The sequence below is a fragment of the Lipotes vexillifer genome, unplaced genomic scaffold, assembly GCF_000442215.2.
Source record: "Lipotes vexillifer unplaced genomic scaffold, Lipotes_vexillifer_v1.1 scaffold1242, whole genome shotgun sequence".
NCBI lineage: Eukaryota > Metazoa > Chordata > Mammalia > Artiodactyla > Lipotidae > Lipotes > Lipotes vexillifer.
In genome coordinates this window covers 682,463-701,117 of record NW_006793169.1, presented here as the reverse complement: position 1 = coordinate 701,117, position 18,655 = coordinate 682,463, and the positions used below count along the sequence as shown (strand labels likewise).

Below are 18,655 nucleotides of genomic sequence, written 5' to 3'. Positions count from 1 at the left end.
ATTGGATTACTTCTCCAACTAACATCCTTTGAGTCACGCCTTTGTATTTAACAGCAGAAAGCTTCCTTTTGTTAGGGTTTTTTTTTTTTTTTTTTTTTTTTTTTTTTTCTTTTTTTTTTTTTTTTTTTTTTTTGCCACGCCACGCAGTTTGTGGTATTTTAGTTTCCTGACCAGGGATTGAACCCCAGCCCACAGCAGCGAAAACGCTGAGTCCTAACCACTGGACTGCCAGGGAATTCCCTGTTAGGGTCATTCTTAAGTATCAATTTTTGAAATGGAGAGTCTGACACAGGGCAGACATCTAGTGAATGTGCATTCAGTGTATACCACTTGATTCTAAAATAAGGAAAAGGGCAAGTGTAAGACTACTCTGCCTGTACAGTGAGCATAATACAGGTCAGGTGATGGGCTTTTCTACCTGGAGCATTTTCAGAATGTTTCAAATTAAAATCGTTACCTTTAAATGATTTGATAATATTGGGAAGTGGGGGAGAGGGAAGGGGAAAGAGAAGACAGTTTTATTAGTTCAGGGAACTTTCTGTCATTTTCCTTGATTTATTCAACAAACATTTTGTATATTTACTGTGTATGAATCACTGGGCTGTGTGCCTTGGGGAGTGAAAATGGGCATTGATAGGAAAAGAGATCTTGGAAGAATCACAGTTCTGTATGGGGACGTGATCTGTGCTGAAGGGAAGACATGGGTCAGGCACAGTGAGAGGCCTGAGCCAGGGCAGTAGTCAGTGTGGCACGCCAGCCTGTCCCCCATTTGGATTCTCTCTATGCAGCCCATCGGTGCTGGATCGTTTGAATGCTTTGTTGGAACCCGGAGGTGTCCTCACTGTTAGTGAGAGAGGAATCATCGATGGATCCACTCCCACCATAACACCAAATCCCAATTTCAGGTATCTATGCCTCTTAAGTTTGTGCCTCAGAATCTGACAGCCTTGGTGTCAGAGGTGACCATTCATTAGGGCCACCTTACGTATCGTATTTGTACACTCAGTCATGAGCATGTTCATACATTCATTGATTTAACAAAGATTTACTGAGGCTCTGCCATTTGCCAGGTGCTGGTGTGCTTTGGGGGGCACAGCAGTAAATAAGAAAAATGAGGTCCCTGCCTTGGGTTGGTGGTGAAGGCTGGAAGCAGGGAGACCAGTTACAAGCCTTTTGCAGTTCAGGTGAGAGATGACAGCTTAGACTAGGGCTGTCAGATCAGTGGGACTTGCTCATGGGCTTGTGGGTTAAGAAAAGGAGGAAGCAAAGATGGCATCTAAGGTTTTGGCTTGAGTAATTGGGTACAGGGGTGCCATTCGTTGAGAAAGGGGAGACTGGCAAAGGAGGAGGTTTGGTGTGGGGAGGGTTAGCAGCAATCAGCTGTTTAGCTTTGGAGGTAAGTGTGAGCTGTCAGATAGCTAGATGCAGAAGTTGATGGACATTGAATGTTACGAAGCTAAGTGTTTCTGGAGAATACACTGCTCCTTTTTCTTTTCTCTGTAGGTGAGTTAGAATAATTGATGAATTAGTACTGCCTGATGTGGGGAATATCTGAAAGTAAGAATTTTACAGTCCTCAGTACTAAAGGTGCACTGGGTATACAATACTTAGTTCCTTAGGAAAATAGGTTTAGAGAAACTGATTTGCTGTATTGATGCATTTTGGAACTAGAGGATAGAATGCATATGTCAACAGCATCTGTACGTTGAATTAGCAGTGTCACTTTAGATGAGCTCCCTGAAGATGAGCCACATATGATTTGCCCTCACCAATTGTTGCTGAGCTGCACTGTCAGTTGCACTGAGATTTTGATTTTTTTTCCTTTGAATTGCTATACTGCTAGACTTTTTCTCTCAATGGATCCTGTGCATGGAGAAATATCCCGAGCTATGAGGAATCGTGGACTTGAAATCTACATTTCAGGAGAAGGGGATGGGAGCATCCCAGATGACCTGGATCTGAAAGTCCTACTGCACAGCCTTGGGTTGGTGGGGGGCAGTGTGTGTGACATCCTTTTGGCTTTGCACTCAGAGACCCGAAGTGCTGTTGTAGGTAAGGTGCTTGACTTCTAGGCCTCTGCAGGGTTTTCTTCCTCTGGAAATTCATGTTATTCCATTTGACTGCTAGTTCAGGAGTTCTTACATTTTGTGTACATGGAAATAGAAATTACCAGGAAAGCCTGTTAATAAGGTAGATGCGCTTGGTACCCTTCTTCCCCAAGAGACTGGGCTCAGCAGGTCTGAGTGAGGCACAGGAATCAGCATGTTAAAGAAGCTTCCTGGGGGATTCTGATGCATGCAGTCAGAGACCCACACTCAGAGGAATACCTGTACTGCTTTTCGCACTGAAATTGATGAAGTTTGTCCTGCAAATCTTCACGGTCATCATTGAATCTCTTGAAGGTTGAATAAAGAGGGAGTTTTGAGTTGTTTAAAACAGATAGGTGTTACTTCTTCTAAATGTCCAAATACACAAGAAAGAGCAGTAATAATAACAATAATGAAAAAATAATGAAATGTTACTTAAGTAACTACTCTGTGTTAGGTGCAATATTGGCTGCTTATTTAGTCCTCGTATTAGTTCTGCAAGGTGTATTTCCATTTTACAGATAAGGCTTAGAGAGGTAGTAGATTAACTTGTCAAATCCAAACAGTTAATAATGACAGCTGGGATTTGAAAGCAGGTCTGCTGGATTTCAAAGCCCATGGTTCTTTTTGGCACCATGCTCATTTTGCCCCCTTCAGTGTGTGTCAGCTTTAGATCCAAGGGTCTGTGTGGCCAGGCTTTATCATATTAGTAAATGAGTCATCTAGTCACTTCCCCAAAAGGTACTGCTGACAGAGAAGGAGGGGAGGAGGGCGGAATAGGAGGCAAGGAATGTGAATGTTCCTACAAGTTCATTGTGTGCTAGTGAGCCCCTATAGTCCACTTGGAAGGCTTTCTAAAATAAATATCTGGGTGGATTTGAGTGGAAGTTTGATGTGAAAGTGAAATTTGTCAATTTTCATTGGAGATTTTTCAGAATCTGTTGCTCATGGATGGCACTATTTCTTCTTTATAGGTTCTCCAGCGTCCTCGTTGTCAACACTCATTCAGACAGCCTTACTCATTGTGCAATACCTACAGCGAGGGCTGAGCTTAGACAGAGCCTTTTCTGAAGCATGCTGGGACACATATGTCCGCTCCCAGGCTTCACCAGCAAACCAGAAGGTACTGTGAAGTGTTTCACACAGCTTTCTACGTTATAACATTACAGGTAATAGGAGGAAACTTTATTGGTGGCAACTTTAATGACCTAAGAGAGCCATCTGCAGTTATGCTCTAACAGAGATCTGGTATCCAGGCACTTTTCTGGAAAATAGCGTAAATGTAAATATTCCTTGAAACTTGCCTCTCAGCAGAAAACGTGAAATTTAGCTTGTAATGTTGTATATTGAGGAATGTGCCTGAGTGTTGTGAGAGGATCACAAGGGGTCTAGAAAACTGCTGTTGCCCTGCTAGTTTTTGGTAAGAGTACTTGTGCCTCGGTGCCTGTACACCATGTGTTTTTTATCTCCTACCAGCTTGTGCAGGCTTTACTGGAGAAACACGTTTGTTCTCTGCAAGCACATGAAACCTGGGGCAACTCCATTCTTGCCATGGGGCTGTGGCCAGATTCTCTGCCCTCGGCTCTCTCTGCTACGGAAGATTCTCATCTCTCTAAAGTCCAAGGCGATGGACAGATCTTAGTATATTGTCTCAACAGGCTGAGCATGAAAACGAGCAACTGGGCAAGGTTAGTGGAGCCTTGAGCGTCTGTGTCTCTTTGGCATCTTGACTTTTCCTCCCTCCCTCCCTTCCTTTCTTCCTTCTTTCCTTCCTTCCTCCCTCTCTCTCTTTCTTTCTCCCTCTCTCTTTTTTTGATGGTAATGGTCATGACCCAACATATTTGACCAGAATGTTATGTGGCCATTTTCCACACAGTTCCATTGTTTGTTGTGATACTGCTCCCTATTTATTATTTATTATAGGTACGTGTTTTAATTGTCCCCCTTTGGAGGGACTCATGTTTTCTCTGTTAACCTTTTTGATACACTCATTGTAAAGTTATTGTCTTGGTTCTTTGAAATATGAAAATTTAACCCTAGTACTAACTTTGCCTATTGCAATGAATTTCAGGATTCAGCCTCTTACTTTGCCAGACTTAGAGGAAATTATGCAGTCCTCCCACCCGGAGAGCTTAAAATTCAATTCAGTTGAAATGGATACTTACTGGATTGATGAACCAGATGCTCTGGCTGTGGCTGTTAAATTGCTCATAGAAAGAGCAACCAATCAAGACTGGATGCTCAGAGTTAAATGGCTTTATCATTTAGCCAAGAATGTGCCACAGGGGCTTGGTGAGTAGAGAAACTTAATTTGTGTAATGAGGGAATTTAAGTACACTTACCCGGCTTTAGTAACTCAGCAGTTGTTTTACTCTCCGACTACACTGTTAAAATTACATCTGGGGAAGCTCCTAGCAGGACGTTTATGACTTAACATTACTGCTTATATAGCTGTTAAAATATTAAGGAACACATCTGCCCTTAGATGTTCCCTGAGATAAATTTTTTTTTCTCCACATAATCCTTAGCATTTCAGGATCCATCCAGCTTTCTATCAAATCCATAAGGAAAATGTACTATATTATGTTACTTTTAAGTTTTTGAACATCCTGCTTTTTTTGCTGTACTTACTCTGCTGCACGCGCGTTCTATCTGGGAAAGGGTTGCTTTTGTTAAATTTACTTCCCATAAAAGTACATAAGATTCTAATCTTATTTTCGTTCCAGTGCTCTAAGTGGTCGTGCTTGATTTCTTTGTACTTTTTTCATTCCAAGAGAGGGAAAAGCAACAGTTAACAACATTGTGCAGATTGTAAAGTACAGGACGTGGCATTTGTTGGTAGAACTTGTTGACTAAAGTAATTGTTTACATGAGTCTCTGCTGCATGAGAACTTGTAGATAAGCCAGCCTATGTGTATATTATTGTGTGGTACATGTGATGTCTAAACGTGTAGAGAAAAATTGTATAAATGTTCGTATCTGCGGTGTCCTATGTGATAGCTACTAGCCAGAGGTAGCCACTAAAATGTGACATGCGACATGGCTACTGTGACAGCAGCTGTGGATCAGAAAGTTCAAATGGACAGCACTGCTTTAGATGCTAACATTTGCTTCTCCTTCCTCCACAGAGTCAGTACAGATTCATTTGGAAGCCAGTGCTGCATCTCTTAGGAATTTTTACTCAAATTCTCTCTCATCTGGGGTCAGTAATGTCATCAAAATATTACAACCAAATGTAACAGGTACTGCACCTGACTTGATTTCTAGCTCTCAGCACTCTGGGAAACTTGTCCATTGAGTTCATGGGAAAAAGATCTGTTACAGCTCCCACTTATAACAGTTTTTTCTAAAGAAGACTCAGGGAATCCAGATGCAAATTCTGCTGCTTTTTTTGAAATTATGCATTTATTCTTCAGTTTCTGAAAGAGGATGATGACACACAATGTAGTGGGAAGAACACAGGAGTTGGAAGACTGGGCTCCGGTTCCAACTTGGCCACAAACTGGCTTGTTGATTTGGGGCCCATCATTCACACTTGCTGACTTTGTTTGAAAAATATGGGAATTAAATTCATTCTTCTGGGGTCCCTTTCACTTATGACTTTCTGTGATATACTAGTACTGTTAACAGAAACTGATCTATTTTGAGATGAAGGGGAAACAGTACAGGATCAGTTTCTTCAGAAAGTAGAAAACCTTAATGATGAAGTTATAAAGCCTTAAATACAAAGTTACAAAACAAAATCATAATGATAAAAGGAGTAGCCGTCTGAGCCATCTAATCAAATGAGGTGTTCAGAATTTCTCAATCTTTATCTGATGTTGATCAAAACATACTGTTACCCATTTGGTTTAGAAAAAAATATGCATGATGCTTTTGTGTTAAACCTTATGTTTACATAATTATAATCTTATGTATACTTATAATTACCTTATGTACACTAAAGGTAATGGGCTAAATGGTTGAGCAGAAATCAAACAATAGAGAAAACTTCTGTAGTAGTCAGATTGCAGCTGGACCTAATTATGGCTTTCCAATTATGAAGGAATTTTGGTCTTTGGGAACACAGTTCTAGAGTAGAGTGGTAGGTTCCCTTTGTAGCAGACATGGCTTGCCCTCTGTTGGCACTCATTAGCTCGTCTTCCTTTTTTCCCTTTCAGCTGTGTAGCTCTGGATTGTGTAGTCTTGCTGGACTTTGGGATATGGGCCCCCATGTGTACCTTGCTATTCACAATAGGTATTTGTTAGACTACTCTATGGTGGATGCCTTTAAAACTTGAAGTGCTCCACTGACCCATCCAGCTTGGCCACCATCAAATTAATGTTCCCATCGTTTTGGTCTTACCTCTTCCGCTGGGCTCTCAACCTCTGGAGCGGGTCAGAGTCTGATCGCTGCTGCTTTAGAGAAGAGATACTGAGCTTGAGCCAAAGGAGCAAGAGGTAGCAGCAGCACATCCTGTGATTATAAAGAAATGGTTTTTAAGGGAAATAATCTTGAGTTGTTTTTCTTACTGAAAGCAAATAATGAGATGTTCATTCATTTTCTGCCATGTAAGTTCGTTTTTTTATGGTTAATGGCGAAAGATTGGGTAATTAAGCCCATGGATTCTTTTCCAACCAGAAGTGGGAGCTGAGCAAATGAATACATTTCTTGGAACGTTTATGCTCTAGCAGAGGTTACCTTTCTATCCTACAGTGGAATGAATTTTCAGGACTAGAAGAAATTTTGCCTTTAGAAAGTAAATAGCGTAAAAGCTGTTGAACCCTAGTTTTCTACTACCATGGACTGAAACCATTTCCTTGGTCCCTCTTTTCCCCGGCAGGACTCAGTAGGATCAAAGTAAAACAATGAAAATCCTCAACTGAAATTTGCCAGGCAAGGAGTTTAACTCCAAAATTCTACCTTTTGTTCTTTAAACCAGATGAATATGTGATTCCTCTGGATCCCCGATGGAATATGCAGGCTTTGGACATCATTAGAAATTCGATGGACTTTGACCCACAAATGGACCAGCCTGAGCAGCTCTTTGTCCTTTTAGAGTCTGTTGCAAACAGGTAGGTGAAGTCTACTGTTCTGGGTGCTGTTTGCCTTGTTGTACACTATGGCTTCACAGATTATACCTTTCCTAAGCTATACTTGACAGTCTTATGTGTGTTTAATTTTCTGAACCTGAGAAGTGGTGGGTGTCAGACATGATTGCTTTGTCACCACCTCTCCTTCACGCTCCATGTGCAGCAAAATCATTCTGACCCTGATGTCCAGGTGCCTGGGAATGTGACAGGTTCTTAATAATTTAATTGGGTACTTTAATAAATACACTAGTGAAGCATTAGTGGTGGAATTTGTTTTGTGGTTAATCTTTTATCATAGGATAGTTGTGTTTCCACTGTTTTCTGTGTGATTCCCAGCAACTCCTTGCATTTCCACATGTCCTTTCCTCAGCCATCTGTCTGCCCCATCCAATGTTGGAGATGTACGTACACAGTGACCTATAGTATAAATTTACATAACTGTTATATAAGTTGATCTTTCCTCACCTTTAATGTAATGACCGGTAATATTTTTTCTTTTTCTTTCTTTTTTTTTTTTTTTTTTTTTTTTCTTTCCCCCCACCTAAACTTATTCCCACAATTTTTTTTTTTTTTTTTTTTTTTTTTTTTTTTTTTTTTTTTGCTATCCCCCAACCTGAACTGATCCTGCCAATTTATTTTTTTTATTTATTTATTTATTTTTTTTAAGATGTGGGGGTAGGAGTTTATTAATTAATTAATTTATTCATTTTTGCTGTGTTGGGTCTTCATTTTTGAGCAAGGGCTTTCTCTAGTTGTGGCAAGTGGGGGCCACTCTTCATCGCGGTGCGTGGGCCTCTCACTGTCGCGGCCTCTCGTTGTGGAGCACAGGCTCCAGACGCGCAGGCTCAGTAGTTGTGGCTCACGGGCCTAGCCGCTCCGCAGCATATGGGATCCTCCCAGACCAGGGCTCGAACCCGTGTACCTTGCATTAGCAGGCAGATTCTCAACCACTGCTCCACCAGGGAAGCCCCCGATAATATTTTTTAATTGGCCATTAGTGTAATAGATTTAAAAAATAATTTTGTAATTGAGGTATAACGTGCATTACAGAAAAGTACAGTAATGATGATTATATATCGTTTTGATGACTTTTCACAAAGTGAACTCACTCATGTGATAATGTAGTAGTAGCACCTCTGAGGCCCCCTTGTCCCCCCTCCCAGCAACTACCCCTTCCTCCTCCCCAGGTAACTTCTAGCACTGCAGGTTAATTGTGAGATGGCCAGTTTTAAGAGTTCACAGCATAGTTTGTCATGTCATGGCAGAGCAACACAGTGGGGCTGGGTGGTCTACCTAGACCTGTCTTCCTCCCCCGCAGCTCAGTTGTCATCCCTCTTGCTGCCGTCTCTCTAGTCCAGAATTTGCAGAGGCACGAGGGTAATGGCAGGTTGAAGGAGATTGATGTTCCAAGGGTTCTCAGGATTCAGCCGGTAGAGGCTGTAATAAGTATTATTAACCAATAACTATTTGTTATGTTATGAATTCTCATTTCAGGTCAATCATATATCTTGATCGGGAAAAACGGATTTTTACGGAAGCAAATTTGGTTTCTGTTGGTGGCAAAAAGTTAAGAAATAGTGTTTTGAGAATGTCCTTTGAATTCCATAAAGGTAAGGACATTACCTTTACTTTCTTCATTTATGCTTCTGACTGCATAATGTTGCTGAAGGTGAGAGGGATTTCGCAGCTGATGCCGTGGTACTGATTCCTTTTGATTTGCTAGCTTTGAACATCTTCCCTTATTCAGTAGTTTTGACTAAGTACTTTTTTACATGTCCTTGATCTCATTTACTTTTTATAGCAACCATGAGATAAGCCTCATGAGAGAGGAAAGGGAGGCACAGAGATGCTCAAGGTCACATCTCTAGCAAGTAGCAGAGCCAGAACTTGAAACTTGTTCTGTTGGCTCAAAAGTATGAGCTCATAAGCATTTGCTTATAGGTTCTTTCTTCCTCCCTCCTTTTTTTTTTAAATTGAAAAGATAACGGTATTTCTTGGAAAATATTCAAACTATATAGAAGCATAAAAATGGAAAAAGTCTCCTCTCACAGCAGCTACTATTAATAGTATATTTGTTTATATCTTCTCAGATCTGTCTGTATTATCTATCCATCCAGTCATATACACACTTAGAATTCGTATTTAAACATGCTTTTTTTAAAATTAAGACGTTATGAACATCTCTAGGTATGCACCACTAACTTGCTAACTTAATAATAGACAAAGATTTGCTTTCAATTTTGACGTTTCAAATTGACCCTTGTACTGAGAATAACATTAAGTTGTAGATTACTGTTGATTTTGAAAATGTCCAGAGATTTAAATCTGATCGAATTGTTCTTATTTTGTTTATACCAACTCTATAAGATCCAGAGAGCTATCACAGCCTGCCCCATGAAATCGTGGTCAATCTTGCTGCTTTTTTTGAACTTTGTGATGCACTAATCCTGCTCTGGGTACAGTCCTCCCAGGGGATGGTGTCTGATGCCAGTGTTAATGAGGTAAGGAGATGTACCTGTTTTTATCTTAAGCAACATATTTCTTGGCACAAAGATTCTTAGGGGCAAGACCAACTTCAGTGTTGTTACATGTACAATATTATTTGAGAAGTTCTTAAGAATTTAAATAGATACACATATTTTAAAGCTTTATGGGGTTATAACTGACATATAGTAAGTCGCATATAAAGTGTACAGTTTTGTATGTTTGACACGTGTACACCCGTGATACCATTACCGCAGTCCTGACAGTGAACCTATCCATCACCCTCAGACCTTTTCCTCTTATTCTTTTGTTTTCTCTTCTTTTTTCCTGCCCCCCACCTCCAACCAGGTATCCACTGATCTGCTTTCTGTTACTGTAGCTCAGTTGTGTTTTCTAGTATTTTATATTGTTCGTTTTTATCTGGCTACTTTCACTGAAAATCATTTTGAGGACTTCCCTGGTGGTCCAGTGGTTAAGACTCCACACTTCCAATGTAGGGGGCACAGGTTTGGTTCGATCCCTGGTCAGGGAACTAAGATCCTATATGCCGTGTGGTGCAGCCAAAAAAATAAAAATAAAATAAAAATGAAAAAAAAATTTTTTTAAATCATTATTTTGAGATGCATCCATATTGTTTTGTGTCTCAAGAATTCATTCCTTCTTATTGCCAAGTAATAGTCCACTGCATGTATGTACTACATCTTATTCATCCATTCACCTATTGATAAACATCAGAATCTTAACAGTTATATTTTAATTCACTTAATCCTTCTTAGACATGATTGTCACATATGGACTAAATTGGGCTTGAATCCAGATTATTCGAGTAATTCTGGTTAAACTAGAATTGTAGATCTTAAACTTTTTAGTCTCAAGCCCCCCCCCCCCACCACCCATGGTCATAAAAGTTACCAAAACCCTCAAAGAACTTTTGTTTATGTGTTTACATGTATCAATATTCACTTTATTAGGAAATAAATCTGAGAAATGTAAAAAATATTAATATGTTTAAGAAGCACAGTAACCAATTCATTTCATGGTAATATGAATAACATTTTTAATGAAAAACAACTATTTTCCAAAAGAAAAACTAAGAGAAGTGGAACTGTTTTACGTTTCTGCGAGTCTCTTTAATGTCTGACTTAACAGAAGAAACCTGGATTCTCACACCTGCTTCTGCATTCGGTCTCTTACAGTATGTTGTATGGATTGAAGTTTGTGAAGAAAAACTGGCCTCTATTTCATGTGGCTAAGAGGTTGGAAAGGGAGGAGTATTTAACAAACATTTCACATAACTGTGATATTCTTCTTTGATTCTATACCACAGGTTGACAAGTGTTAGTTTTGTAAAGGTTACTTGTAATGTGGAATCTGAAAAAGTATCACTGATCTTGTCATGCGTTAAAATCCGTTGGCCTGGCTTGCATTTTGGATGGACTTTTAGCCTTGCATGTATGTTCTCATGCACTGGTAATTTGGAAAGTATTGTTCAGTGAGTCATCAGATCTTCCAAGTGTTGACACATTACATTTTCCAATATAGATAAATTTAAAAAGTCACACTCATGAAAAATTACCACAAAATTTACCTCATGAAAAAATCTGTAAGTATTGGGAAGTTGTCAAGCTCTTAGTTTTTCAAAGTTCTAGGTTTTACTTGAAGGTTTGAATTCTGTCATCAGCAACAAATACTCTCCTGTTTTTCTTGAACTGACAGGTTGACTTCATTCATTTTCCACACAGTGTTTGCCAGACACCCAATCACAGTGTTTCCCCCCCCCCCCCCCCCCCCCCCCGTTGTTGGTACCATCAGTGCAAATGTCAATGTAGCGAAAAAGGCAAATAACGTGACATTATTGTGAAAACAGCTTTGACATCATAAAACCTAAAAGGAATCACTAATCTTGAGACTACTGTAAAAGTACATAATTAGAAGGACAGCTGAGTTGGAGACTCACAATACCTGATTTGCGTTAAGAAGCTACATAAATGAAAACAGTAGTTATTGTCATAAGGATAGACATATAGACCATTGAAACAAAGAAGAGACTTCGGAAATAGACCCTCTTATATGGTCAGTGAAGTTTTGGGGTGGGGGGCAAGTATGCAAAGGTAATTTAATGGGGAAAGCAGTTCATTCAGCAAATGGTGATGGAAAAACTAGATATCCATATAATAAAATAAAAATGAGCCTTTACCTGCTACCTTACATCATATAGAAAAGTTACCTCAAAATGGATCATAGACCTATGTATAAAAGCTAAAATTATGAACCTCTAAAAGAAAACATAGGAGAAAATCTTCACAGCTTGAGGATAGGCAAAGATTTCAGGGCTTTCTTCATAAAAGAAAAAAATTGATGAATTCAATTTTGTCAAAATAAAGAACTTAATAGATAGCTTTAAGAAAAGGAAAACACTGGGAGACACTGTTGATAAATCACATGTAAATTTTATAGACAAATAATAAGCCCAATTTTTTAAAATGAACAAGAGAATTTGAATAGATGCTTCTCAGAAGAAAAGTATACCCAGTGAGAACTTGGAAAAATTGCAACATCATTAGTTATCAAGGAAATGTAAATTAAAACCACATTTCGGTGCCACCCACCAGAATGGCTAAAATTAAAATGGTCAACAGCAGCAAGTATTGGCAAGGAAGTGGAACAAACTGAAACCCACCTACACTACTGGATGGGATACAAAATAGTGCAACTGCTTTGTCAAGCAGGTTAGTGGTTTCTTATAACATTGCGTGTACACTTACCACATGACCCAGTAATTCCATTTTCTCTGATAACTGAACTTCAGATAATAGAAGGAAAGAGCTTTGCCTTCTCTGACTGCCTTAATATCCCTAAAAATCCTCCAGTTGGATGCTAGATCTTTAATGTGTGTGTGTTGAGTATTGATTAATGATTGAAGTCAGTGTTTTGTGTCCTTTACTGGGAGATGTTTTTGAGCAGTTTTGGTTTACTTTGTTTTTAGATCTTGGGTTCTGTGCGGTGGCGGGACCGGTTCTGGACCGTGGCCGATACAGTAAAAGTGGATGCACCAGGCCTGGCCTTGCTTGCCCTTCACTGGCACTGGGTTTTAAAACATTTGGTTCGTCAGATCCCCCAACTCCTGATGAACCACGAAGACAAGTAAGAGTCATATTTAGAGTAACAACGTCAGTATCTACAGTATTGATGTTAAAGGGAGGAGGGTTAGGAATTGAAACGTGCTTCTTCTTGGCTTTACTTTGGTTTGTCCCCTTGGCCTGTTGGTGAATGTAAATCAAATATAAAATGTGAGTGATGTTCTTACCATCCAGCATTTCCCCCTTTCCTTACTTCCCTTCTGCCCTTTATCTCCTCTGTTAAAGATATTACAAAGAGGTTCAGACCGTCTCAGAACATATTCAGAATTGCTTGGGGAGCCCAACTGGTGGATTCACGGGTATAAAGAAGTTACAGAAGTTTCTGGGACGACCGTTTCCTTTTAAGGTACGACTTGAAAGCATGTAGTAAACACAAAGATTTGACCTCTTTGGCAGCTCTCCTGGAACTGGCGACTGCCATTCAACTATACTCAGCCTTGCTTGCAAAGCTTAATTCTTAAATGTTCAATGAGTACTATTAACTGACTTGTTAAATGTTATCATTTTACTTATTCTTGAGACTTTTAAGGCTGAGTAGACTTTTAACTTTATTACTGTGAATATCCTGAGATCTACAGGCGTAAACCAACTTTATGTTTTATAGAATCATTAAGGAAATATTTAAAACATTTTTTTCAGCCATGAATAGGCTGCTAAAAAGAACTACTCTTCTCCTCTGTAATAGGCTCTCCTGGGTTTTATTGTTTCAGGACAAGCTGGTGGTGGAGTGTTTTTCACAATTGAAGGTCTTTAACAAAGCCCTTGCCATCAGAGAGCGGATGCCTGCCCTTGGGGAGAGTGGATGGTGGGAAGACATTAGTCGGCTCCAAATGGTTGCTTCTGAATGGACATTAAAGAAAAGTCTCCTACGGGCCTGGGGGTTGGTCCTCAGAGCTAATACTCTGGAAGATGTCAACCCAGGTAATATGCTCTGGAGTTTGGCTAGCTGACAGATGTTCTAAGCATATCCTCTGCTCTGCAGCCAATAAGTTTTATTTATTTATTTATTTATTTATTTATTTATTTATTTATTTATTTATTTATTTATTTATTTATTTATTTGCAGCCAAAAAGTTTTTTAAAGTTTTCCCTTAGATATTGTCCTTTTATTTATTTATTTATTCCCTGTATACTATACCGACCACTATAAGTATAAGTATCAGGCATAGGGCTAAACTTTTTTTTTTTTTTTTTTAATTTTTTTTGGCCACACCATGCAGCTTGTGGGATCCTAGTTCCCTGACCAGGGATCAAACCTAGATCCACGGCAGTGAAAGCCCAAGTCTTAACTCCTGGACTGCCAGGGAATTCCCTAAACTTTACATATATTATTTAATTCTATCATTGGAATTGTGCAGGTATTAATAGCATTATTTAACACAGTGGTCCCCAACCTTTTTGGCACCAGGGACCGGTTTCGTGGAAGAGAGTTTTTCCATGGCTGGGGTGGGGGATGGCTCAGGCGGCGATGGGGGGCGATGGCGGTGGGGGGCGATGGGGACGGTGGGGGGCGGTGGGGAGCGGCAGATGAAGCTTCGCTCACTCGCCCCGCTGCTCACCTCCTGCTGTGCGGCCCAGGTCCTAACAGGCTGCAGACCGGACCGGGGGTTGGGGACCCCTGTATTAACACATGAGACACTCAGGCTCAGGTGAAGTTGAACTCAGGTTAAGCTAATGGTCGTGTGACTGGCTGTTGGGAATCTGAGCCTGACCACTGACCACTGTGTGTCTTTTTGTCCAGATGAATTGAAGAGTCTTGTGAATGCTCAGTGTTCAGAACTGAAAGCCAAAGGAATTTCACTTGGTTTTCTGGAGAAAAAGCACAGTGAAGCTTCCTCCCTGTCACAGCCAGGCTTTACCTCCTTAATCCAACTCACCAGGAGTGTTCAGCTCTGGCCTGCAATGGAGTACCTGGCTATGCTTTGGCAGTACAGAGTCACAGCGGATTTTATGACACAGGCTTGCCTGAGAAGGTGAGCCATCCTTTAGTTTTTTTCCTTTGGAGGCATTTATTTTCTTGCAAGGTTATTCCGTGTATCCTACATGTAAAACAAAGCACAGCGTTGTCTTGAAGGGGCATAGTTGCTGAAGCAGAGGGAGGTCATTTGCCACTTTGGAAAGCCAAAACTTCTTGAAGATGCATTGCCTGTTTTGACTCCACTTCTAAAAGTTACTAGGTGTGGGACTTCCCTGGTGGCGCAGTGGTTAAGAATCCGCCTGCCAATTCAGGGGACACAGGTTTGAGCTCTGGTCCGGGAAGATCCCACATACCGCGGAGCAACTAAGGCCGTGCGCCACAACTACTGAAAAGCACCTCTAGAGTCTGTGCTCCGCAACAAGAGAAGCCACTGCAGTAAGTCCGCACGCCGCAACGAAGAGTAGCCCCCACTCACCGCAACTAGAGAAAGCCCGCGCACAGCAGTGAAGACCCAACACAGCCAAAAATAAATAAATTAATTAATTAAATTTATATAAGTGAATGAATGAATGTTACTAGGTGTTTTTCCAGTAGAATTATTTGGTCATTTTTAAATAAATGTACTCCAAGTCCTGTGTGTTCCATCTTCCCTTACATAGCAGTTTTCTAGCAGCTCATTGAAAGCCTACAGCCCACTCTCTCTCCCTCTTTATTTTTGGAGCAGGTCCAGCAAAAACCAGCAACCCCATATAGAGGAGGAGATAAGTCATCACATCACATTTTGTCTTAAGCACACACCAGTTGCTCCTCAAGAGCTTCGAGACCTTTGGTCCTTAGTGCACCATCAAAAGGTAAAAATCAAAATCAAAATCAAAAAACCTCCTTTACACTATGAGCTGATTAGATTTTCTATGGCAGACTGATTGCAGAACATTTATTTATTCTCAAAAACTGCATGTTGTAAAACTCTAGTCTTATCTGAATTAAGTTTCAAAGGGGAGAACTTTGAATGTTCTTTGGCAGTAATTTCCTTGGTATTTCTCTGCTCTTATCACAGATCATTTCATTTGGTTTCCAGGTAAATGAGGCTAAAATATTTGCTTATTTTTATTTTATTTGCTCAAAAATGTATTGTCAGAGTGTTTTTTACCCTTCCACAAGAGTAACTGTTAAATGTGAATAGTGGTAAACTGTAGTTAATGTAACTTCATTAGTACAGCCTTAAATTTTTTTGATAATGTTTTATTCATTTTGATCACATAATTGTGTGATTATTTTAATTAAGTTTTCTCATGCACTCTTATAAAGTGAAATCTTATGTTTTATAAAATTATAAATAGGTTAAGTGACTTGACCAAGACAACTGGGGTGGCAGAAAACCAGGAACATTAGGATTAATAATCTTTAAACCCATGTTAGTTTTAGATGAATCTTACAAGGCAGAGAGACCTTATAACGATTTATGGAACCTTTCTCAAATACTCTCTTATATAATTATTCCTTTATCTCTAGATGTCTACTGAAGAAAGGATCTCTTTGTGGTCCGAGTTATTTAATTCCACGTTTACATCTTTCTGGAGCAGTGCTGTGACCACAAATCCAGAGTACTGGCTAACATGGAGCCCTCTGCCTGGTGTGCAGCAGAGGGAGACACCCAAGTCCCTTCTGGACCCCACGTTAAAGGTTTGTTGCCATAAAATTATAAAAATGTTTGATGATAGTAGAAGAAACTTCTCAATGGATCTAGCAATGAACATTTATTCCTAGGATAGAGCAGTGACTAAGTAAATGATTGCTTTATTTTCTGTAAGATATTAATAAGTGTACCTTCAAAAAAGATATTCCATCTTAAATGATTTGGGAAATCCTGAATTAATGTAAACACAATTTCCTTTAAAAAGTCTTTAATTTCTCTTCTAATTGAAATATTTTTTCTAATTATAAGATTTTAAACAGTACAGAAACATGCAGATATGTGTGCGTACGTGTGTGTATATATATATATATATATATATGTATGTATACACATATACATATACAATATGTATACATGTGTATTTATATACGTATATAATGTAGAATTCACTGGGAATACCACTCTTCTGTATCCTTCTGTTAACATGCATTTTTATATTAAATACATATGTTAACAAAAACAAGGCCACCTTCTTGGTTCACATGATATGTCGTGGAAATTTGCACCTGTCATTCCAGCTTATTCTTTTTAATAAGCTGGTATTCCACTGTAGGTATTCCACTGTACTAATGTGCTGGAATGCATTTAATCACTTTCTTCTTGACAAGCATTGAGGTTTCTTGCCTTCTCCTCCCCCTTCCTGTAGCAAACATACCTGCATCAACTACCCTTGTATAAGCCTTTGTCCACTTGTCTGAGTATTTCTGTGGATGTGTGACGAGAATTGGAATTTAACCCTTGGCCAAAGTGTCTTCACGTTTAAAGAGATTTGTAAATATTATTAGAACGTCTAGGGAAGTAGGTTTTCGTTTTTTCACTTTTTAAACCTGCAAAGAGACAGTGAAGAGGGAGAACATGAAGTCAGGATGACCATGGCAGACTTGGGACTAGAGCACGTTTCACTTATCATATATCCTGTGTTGCCGTATCTTTGCCCTACTAGGTGTTATTAACACTTTAAATTATTGCCAGTCATACAATTTTTAAAAAATCTCATTTTGATATGTATTCCTTTGATTGTTATTCAGGTTGAATGTCTTTACATATGTATATTGATTGCTTTTATTTCTTTCTCTGAATTTTCCAGTCATGTTTATTGCTCATTTTGTTAAAAAGTCATTAATCATCATTTTATTATTGAAGATCTCTTTATGTATTATGGATATTAAACCTTTACCCAACATATATTTGGAAATACATTTCTAGTGTTCTGTTGTCTCTCAAGTTTGAAGATGTTTTCTTATATCACAGAAGTTTTATAGTGTTTTCTTTTCAAATGTGCCGGTCCCTTTCTACTTTCTGGCTTTGGTATCAGGCTTTTTAAATAAGTCTTCCTTAATTACCCACAGAGTTTAAAAAACCATTTTCTCATATTTTCTTTTTTCTTTTCTTTTTTTTTTTTTCCAGCTGCGTTGGGTCTTCATTGCTGCACGTGGGCTTTCTCTAGTTGTGCGAGCGGGGGCTACTCTTCATTGCGGTGCGCAGGCTTCTCATTGCGGTGGCTTCTCTGGTTGTGGAGCATGGGCTCTAGGCGCACAGGCTTCAGTAGTTGTGGCTCACGGGATCTAGAGTGCAGGCTCAGTAGTTGTGGCGCACGGGCTTAGTTGCTCCGCGGCATGTGGGATCTTCCTGGCCCTGGGCTCGAACCCATGTCCCCTGCATTGGCAGGCAGATTCTTAACCACTGCGCCACCAGGGAAGCCCTCATATTTTCTGTTTTTGTTTTATGTTTACATCAGTCTCATCTGGATATCTTGTTTTGTGAGGTGGGGATGCAAATTTTTTATTTTATACAAACAAGCATATCCAAAAGCAGTATTAGCAGCACCAGTTTTGACTAGTTCATCCTTTCCATCTCTTTTGAAATGGCCACCTCTCATAACACCTTATTCCCACAATATTCATGGATTTATTTTTGGACTCAGTTCTGTTCCATTGCTCTATCAAGATTGATTTCTTTAGTGTAAAACATCTCTCACAGCTTTTAGTGTTAAACCTTATGGGTCCCTAAGAGTTGCATAGAGTCAGGTTTGCTCTCATGTATTTGACCGCTAACCCTTTGTTCGTGGACAGCTGTTCCTGTGTCCCAGGTTAACAGTCCAGGGAGACAGGCTTGTCCCTGGCTCTTCTATTTGTCTTCCAACTCCTTCCCCTGCCTCCAAGTCTCACCTTCCTGCGCCCAGCTCTGCTGCACGACTGGTCTTCCTGATGCCCAGGTTTGAGGGGTTTTCTTCTGCATGACTAAAGCACCCACTGCT

General features: G+C 39.7%; 1 protein-coding gene across 1 annotated transcript in view; it reads left to right on the top strand.

The window, feature by feature from the left end:
- MDN1 (midasin AAA ATPase 1) overlaps positions 1-18,655 on the top strand; it is a 157,075-nt gene that overhangs the window by 87,808 nt on the left and 50,612 nt on the right. Inside the window, exons 45-59 of the mRNA XM_007466260.1 lie at positions 789-905; positions 1,844-2,052; positions 3,062-3,210; positions 3,564-3,775; positions 4,159-4,379; positions 5,216-5,329; positions 7,010-7,142; positions 8,655-8,770; positions 9,528-9,661; positions 12,631-12,788; positions 13,010-13,130; positions 13,495-13,705; positions 14,526-14,757; positions 15,427-15,553; positions 16,215-16,385. Of these exons, the coding sequence (XP_007466322.1) occupies positions 789-905; positions 1,844-2,052; positions 3,062-3,210; positions 3,564-3,775; positions 4,159-4,379; positions 5,216-5,329; positions 7,010-7,142; positions 8,655-8,770; positions 9,528-9,661; positions 12,631-12,788; positions 13,010-13,130; positions 13,495-13,705; positions 14,526-14,757; positions 15,427-15,553; positions 16,215-16,385 (2,425 nt within the window). The remainder of the gene's footprint in view (positions 1-788; positions 906-1,843; positions 2,053-3,061; positions 3,211-3,563; positions 3,776-4,158; positions 4,380-5,215; positions 5,330-7,009; positions 7,143-8,654; positions 8,771-9,527; positions 9,662-12,630; positions 12,789-13,009; positions 13,131-13,494; positions 13,706-14,525; positions 14,758-15,426; positions 15,554-16,214; positions 16,386-18,655) is intronic.